The 7,353-nt window shown below is 34.2% G+C and overlaps 2 protein-coding genes across 2 annotated transcripts; one reads left to right on the top strand and one right to left on the bottom strand.

Moving 5' to 3' along the window:
• Window positions 1-254: 254 nt before the first annotated feature.
• Window positions 255-1,454, top strand: LOC101218081 (U-box domain-containing protein 26). The gene has a single exon (XM_004147316.3). It carries the CDS (start codon window positions 255-257, stop codon window positions 1,452-1,454), a length of 1,200 nt encoding a protein of 399 aa, XP_004147364.1.
• Window positions 1,455-2,838: 1,384 nt separating this feature from the next.
• LOC101214268 lies at window positions 2,839-6,074 on the bottom strand. The gene is made up of 3 exons (XM_004147301.3): window positions 5,466-6,074; window positions 4,079-4,217; window positions 2,839-3,159 (listed from the first exon to the last, which is right to left on the bottom strand). Exons 1-3 carry the CDS (start codon window positions 5,961-5,963, stop codon window positions 2,975-2,977), a joined length of 822 nt encoding a protein of 273 aa, XP_004147349.3. The 5' UTR covers window positions 5,964-6,074; the 3' UTR covers window positions 2,839-2,974.
• Window positions 6,075-7,353: the final 1,279 nt, after the last annotated feature.

Below are 7,353 nucleotides of genomic sequence, written 5' to 3'. Positions count from 1 at the left end.
CCATTTTCCTTTCCTCAAATATCACACTGTTGTGTTCTTCTTTTGTGACTTGAAAAGAAAAGCCTTTAAGAACTCAATCGGTCTCCCTTTTTTCTCTTTCTTTTGAAAACTTTCCCACCGTATCTTCCTTTTTTATCATTCCACCTCTCTCAAAGATTTCATTTCCATCTCTCTTTTTACCAAATTTCTAATAGGGGGTACTCACTCTCTTCTTTCTCTGGTTTTTGTAATTAGTTTTATTCTTTTTCTTCTCCATGAAAGAAGCTGATGATCATGAGACCATCCCTCACTTGTTTAGATGTCCAATAAGTCTTGATTTGTTTAAGGATCCTGTCACTCTTTGCACAGGACAAACTTATGAAAGATCAAGCATTGAGAAATGGTTGGCATCAGGGAATCTTACATGTCCTGTTACAATGCAGAAGCTTCATGATCCTTCTTTTGTTCCTAATAATACTCTTCGTCATTTGATTTGTCAGTGGCTTCAGATGAGTGACCAAATAAACCCTCAATGTGTTTCTACTATTGATTCTATGGCTGCTTTGAGAATCAAACTTGAATCTGATGAGTTTTCTTATGAATACAAGCTACAAGTTCTTCAAAGAGTTAGAATTTTATGTGAAGAGTTTCCTTCTCGTAATTCTTGTTTGATCCGAATTGGGTTCTTGTCAGTGCTTTTGGAGTTGATTTTTGGGCAAGAAGAAACCAAACTATCACAAGAATATCAGGAATTTGTAGAGCAAGCGCTTAGTTTTATGGTTGCTATGGTTTCTCTTGAACAGATACAGTCCCTAAATGTGCTAATGGATGAGTCAAAACTATCACGGTTCATGGTTTTGTTCAGTAATGGCACTTCCATGATCAAGATCAGTTTGTGTCATTTGGTTCAGGCAATTTCATCTTCAGTTGAGACTAAAGATCTTAGTGTTTTACTCGGAAACACAACCGAGCTTTTACGAGAAATCGTGCAACTTCTACACCACAACTCAGAGGCATCTGATGCAGCAACCAAAGCCATATGTTCACTAAGTAACTTGGAACAAAACATCAACAATTTGGTTGTGGAAGGTGCAGTTACTGGACTTATTTCATACATTTCTAATGCTCAACAAAGAGAAAGAAGCTCTGCACGAGAAGCAATGGCAGCAATTGAGAAACTTTTGGTATTTAGAAGTGCAAAAGAGGAAGTGGTAAATATTCCAGATGGTGTAAATGTTATTGTGAAGATGGTTTTTAGAGTATCAGATCACGGAGGCAGTGAAAGTGCTGTTAGTTCACTTATAATTTTATGTTATGATTCAGTAGAGGCAAGAGAAAAGGCCATTAGAGGTGGAGTTTTGAGTCAATTACTTCTGCTTCTGCAAAGTCAGTGTTGTGCAAAAACCAAAACAAAGGCAAGAATCCTACTCAAGCTTCTTAGATCCAAGTGGGTTGAGGACAAAAGGAATATGTAATGTGTGATAATAATATTCTATCCCTCAACCCTTTTGGGACCTTTTTTTTTCCCTTTCAAATGTGAATCTTTACATTGTAGCCAGCAAAATTGATTGGCTATGGAAGAAATATCTAGTAGTGTACACAATCAAGTATAGAAAAAATTCACTCATTGGAGATTTTTAATCACATGCAAATGCATTTCAGTATCATTATATTCAGATTGGAAAAACTTTAATTATAATATACCTAGCTTTCTCATTAATCAAATGTTCACAATCCAAATTTTGGTATGATTTGATTTGATAAAAGAAAATCAATAAAGCAGATTGGATTAAGTGAACCTGAGGCTCAATCAGAGCCATTGATGATGTGTAAATAAGCCTCCCATGTCCAATATGAGCATCAGAATTGAAAGCCTGTAAATGTCATGATACAACTGATTAATAATCATGACAAGTGTTCAATACTTTACAACTTAATAATAGTATGAGTAACTGCAGAGATTTGCATATGATTTAGAAAGGCAGGGGCAAAGCACATGCTTGATGGCCCACTCAATTTGCTGGAAGCACTTCACTGCTTGCCTGTCAGCAATGGCATTTAGCTTGAATGAATGAGAGCACATCAGAATTCTGAATCCCCAGCATCTTTCTAAAATAGTTGCAATTACTGGCAGGTACTTCTGATGGGACTTTACCTTGCCCAAAAAAACCATCAAAACTATAAATAATTGAAAAATCAGAAAGAGAAGGCTGATTTGAAAGATGTGGTTATACAAACCAGAAGTTACTTGTGGCAAAATATTTTCTGTGATCTTTCTTGAAGAAGTGGGAAAATTTCCATGTGTGAAAGCATTTTATGAACACCAGAATGGCATTAAAAGAGCAATTTTTTTTTTTTTTTATTAATATGAGGACCCACTAAAGACCTATAGTTACTCTAGGACAAAGTATTGTGGTCTCACCATTTAAAAAGTTAATATGAAAGCACTAAAAGTACAAAAATGAGTGCAGAGTCACAGCAAAGACTTTTCAGCGTGAAAGAAAAGCCTTCCTAAATGGTGACTTCCATTGTCTTGTAGAGGTCAATCAACCTTGGTTAATTAAGGACAATTCTGATACATCCATTATCCAGCTCAAGTGTTCAAAGTTTCTGTCCAATTTCTAGGATTAGTTCAATAACACAAATATGAATGAAGTTGACTCAATTATAGATTCAAGATTCCAATACAAAAAATGTTTTGTAATTTCACTTACTTATATCCAATGGTATAAAACTAGCAAAACCATCATTGTATCCTCCGTCAATAAAGAAGGTGCATTGAATAGACTCAGAACATGAATGAGGATGAGCATCAGGTAAGTTTAAATGAAGAAATGAATTTATGTTACAAGTCAAAGGGGATAAGAGAGTAAACATAAACTATATTTCTACTAATAATTACATGGATGTTTAAAGTGTATTAAATTTTGTGCACTTACAAAACAAGGAATTGAGTTTTTTATGACAGAAACTGTATATATTTTATTACAAATGTCTAAGAAAGTGTTAAGAAATGTTGCAAAGAACTGATCAAACTAGGAGGCCAGTGCTTTGTTTCTTTCACATACGAGATATCCACATAGTGAGGATCAAGCAAGGTTGCAATGGTGAATTGATTTTCAGCCAGCAATGCAGCATGCTTATCCACGTATAAAGCTGCAGCCAATGCCGCATGCACTTCTGCAAAACAATATACCGGTACATAAATGCCAGTAAGTACTATGTACTACACATGATTCATTATGGCCACATAATGTAAGAGAAAAGACACCAACTGTCGAGTACTACTGTTAAACATTATGATCTTTTAGATTCTAGGTGGCTTGCTATACATAGCTTCGAGAGAGCAGTCAAAATTTCAATCCACATTCAATGATGTTTTACAAAATCCAACCACACCAGAAAATGATAGAGAAAGAATACAAGCATAGAACTCTTGTAACTACAATAAATGCATTTGACACTAATTGTACAAATAAATACTAGTCCACATTTGTTAGATATGTATCAAACACTGGTTGAGCATCCTAAATAGATATATAACATAAAAATAAATAAACTTTTGCATACCTCAAACCCATGAATGTATAAAATTATCCTGTGCATACTATTGACTCTTTTTTAAATGGCATTAATTATGTTGGTAACACATCCATGACCCATATCTATAGTTATTTGCGTTGCATCCAAGCTCCTTGGCACGATTCAATTATGCCATCATAGCCTTAATCATCCATCTACTTTTAACTCTAAACAATATGCATCCATTTTCATCTTAAACTCTCACTTTCAAGTTGCAATTTTGACCTTTACTTGAATAAATTATTTTAAAATTTAACCGACTATTGAAAGCTAAAGAACTAAAATGAACACAAACCTCAAAATTTATGAACTAAACATATAATTTAACTAAACTTTTACCTCAGGAAAATTGTTTGAAGAATCATTTAAATATATATATATATATTCTCAAGTACTTGTATACTGTATGTTAAAGTCTCTTTCTCTAGCTAAAACTGTTGTTGCACTGCATCTACGTGATACCCTCTTCAATCTGTACGTCTAGAACCCAAAATTTGTGCAAAATTTATTCAAGTACCTGGATATCCCTTCAATGATATGGAAACATCCTCCATCTCTGCAATGGCTTCTTCTCGGTCACCAATCTCGTACAGGGCCAATGCTCTGCCTACTCGGGCATAATCCGAGAAAGCAAAATCTTTATATTTATCAATTACCTGAAATTAGAAAAGAACTAAAATCAAATTTTTAATAAGAACTAACACTCAAAATACGTTGACTTGACAAATAAATCAATAGTTAAATAATTTCTCTCAATTAAATGAGGAGTGCAGATTGAATATGAGCTTCAAAGGGAAAGGAATCTGAAGTCTTCTCGTCACATGCTAAACACTTTTCGTTTTGAGTTTTCTTCAGCAAAATAAATAATAAAAAAAGTTTATAATCAAAGTTTTGTCGCCCCCTACCTGAACCTCAGGAACACTCAGTATTTAGAGGCTATAGAATTTTTGTCTATGCGAGACAGGTGTTTAGAAATCAGAAAGTAATTTCATGTTGCATGTTTTGAAGCCTACAGCAAATCCAAATTGAAGTAGTGAATATTTCTGAAGATCAGTAATATAATGATCCACCGCGGATCCTAGTCTCAAACACGATTAAAAACGAAAAACATAATAGTTTTCTCATTCTTCTATCTGGATAGTGACAGAACTGTGTTGTTAAGTTAAGTCACTCGTGATTAGAACATATGGATCTAACAAACCACACCCAAATGGGCCTCCAAAATTCCATTCATAGAACTGCCTTAAAAAATACGTGGATCTTATGTCTTACAAGAAAGTTCCTTACATACAACTTATCTGAAAACAAAAAAGACAAGTACCCTTTCCACAAATCTTCACGATTTTGACATTTTGTAAGAAATGGTTTAATCCATTCAGCTGAAAACCCATCAGTATGCTTAAGACTTGAAAATTCCAACTAGGTAAATCGCATAATCACACCAAATGTGGGTGGAAAAGACTAATAACATCCCAATGGGTCGCCAAAATATATTGGGGAATTATCCATAAAGTCAGATAAGTAAATCATTTGTGGATAATATGCCTTACTTTTATGCACCAGATCCTGCATGCAGGATTTCCTAAAAGGTTTCTTTTTGTTGATATGCTTTGTCCAACATACATTTTAGATTTATAGATACAATAACATAAACTAACAACACTCCAGAGCATATTAATTTTTCTGAAAATTTTCCTGTTAATTTGTTTTTGGAAAAAAGCCATTGCTATCTGATAACACGATGTCCATCACAAGAACTTTACATCTAAAACTTAGTTGACTCTAAAGAATGGAAAAATTCAGCTAAGCATCAATCCTCAACAATTCTATAACTTATCATTGTTTAAATTATTGGGGACTCGACGTTAAATCTACGAATTCGAAGATGCAAAATTAGTACAAACCTGAGTGAAGTAGAGAAGAGCTTGATTGAAATCACCAAGAGCTTGCAACTCCCTGCCTTTATCGAGAAGCTCCACAGCTTCAGATACTCTTCGTGAAATGGCGGCACTGGCATCTTTCTCGGAACGGCTGACAGGGTCAAAGCTCTCCACAGCAAAGGAAGAACTGGGTTGAATTGGATTGCCCGGAATTGGGAGAAGAAAGGCAGTGGCTATGGGGAGGGAGAAAAGCAACAAACGCCTGGTTGGTAATGAATTATGGTTGGGAAATGAAAGGGGTTTTGAAGATTTGGTGCGAGTGTTTGTTGATGGATTGTGAGAAGAAGAAGAAGAAGAGGGAAGAAGAAGATGAGGAATCAGCAGTCTTGCAGTTGTAGAACCCATGGCTGTTGGTTTGTTTTGGTGGCAAAACTTCAGCCTTATTTTCATATTTTCCATACTAAATTGCTTATACTTTAGATATAATTTTGGAATCAAATTGTGTATTTCTTTTTTTCTCATTTTCGAACTTTTATTCTTCTTACTTCCCTATGTTTATTTAGATTTAAATGCTATTATGACCTGTTTCTAAGTGTAATATGTAAGATGAATCAATGTAATTTATGAGCACTTGAGGAATGAACATCTAAGGTTCTTTTTTGATATTTTGATCACCTTCAAACAAAATACAACCAAAATTTCTACCAATTTGGGAAGGTAACAATCTCTTTCAACTTTGATTTAAATTCAAATCACATCTTATTTTCTAGTAGAGCTTAACAATACCCGGGTGGTGAGAGCCACCTTGTCTTAGACATAGAATTAGCCTTTCCATTTGTGTGATGTGTCTATGGAGCCCATGTCAATGAAATCCTTAAAAGATATCATTTCAAATTAGTTATGGACTAATGGGTAGTGGTCGAAAGAGTCTAATATGTGACATAGAAATAAAGCGATACATATGCAAGCACTTACCGAGGTGTTTAGGCCAAAAAGTTAAGGTATGAAGAGGAGAGAATTAGAAAGATTCGACTTGTGAGCTACACTCCTTGTTTGGTCTAAAGAGTTATTGAGTCCGTGACTAAAATATATCAATTTTATGTCTTGTCAACTTCTCACATTATATACTCATAGCTTAGAGTTTACAACTATCTAAATTTTATCATTTTTTGAAATTCGCAACATCATTCTTGATTCAAATATCTTCAAAAGATTAAGCTAGATTAAGCTAGATTGCTCCAAAATTGGGAAGAATTAGGGAGAAAAGTGTCAAAGACAAATAAAAAAAAGTAAAAAAAAGTTGGGATTGAGAATCATCGTGCCACTCCACTCAAATCTTACACAGATATTCATCTTCTTTGACCTTTTTTTAATGGTTTCCACGTCCAATGCTTTCACAAACCATTTATGAATAGTTAGATCCACACACAACTTTCCTCACACTTGCATTTCTTTCATGTTTGCTAATAGAAAATTGTGGCCGAGGATATTACGTGGGTCTCAAGTTGAGGCTATACATCAATATATCTTCAAACAAAACTATAAGACGTTTTATCAAAAACATAACATGTATAAATACTTTGATTCATCGTAGATTAAAAAGTGGTTGAAGTGTTCTTTTTTAACTCAAACGCATCACAAGAAATTTATAGTAACCTCTATGGATGTAAATAGTCAAATTTGTGGTCTAACATATAATACATGAAAGACTTATGTAACATCTAGCAATTCTCAATGACAAGGATTGAAAATCTACGTGGAACAATGGCTTCCTTCAAAGCTCTATAATAACACAAAAACGTCAAATCATGTCTTTTTTTCTTGACTAACAACACTAGGTTGAAGTAAGGGCTCATATTGGATTAGATGATCCTTGTTGGTGATACATTTTGTATGTGTCTTTCAATCTCTT

This window comes from Cucumis sativus, chromosome 2, assembly GCF_000004075.3.
Source record: "Cucumis sativus cultivar 9930 chromosome 2, Cucumber_9930_V3, whole genome shotgun sequence".
NCBI lineage: Eukaryota > Viridiplantae > Streptophyta > Magnoliopsida > Cucurbitales > Cucurbitaceae > Cucumis > Cucumis sativus.
The sequence above is the reverse complement of the archived record's forward strand: the minus strand, read 5'-3'. Positions and strand labels throughout refer to the sequence as shown.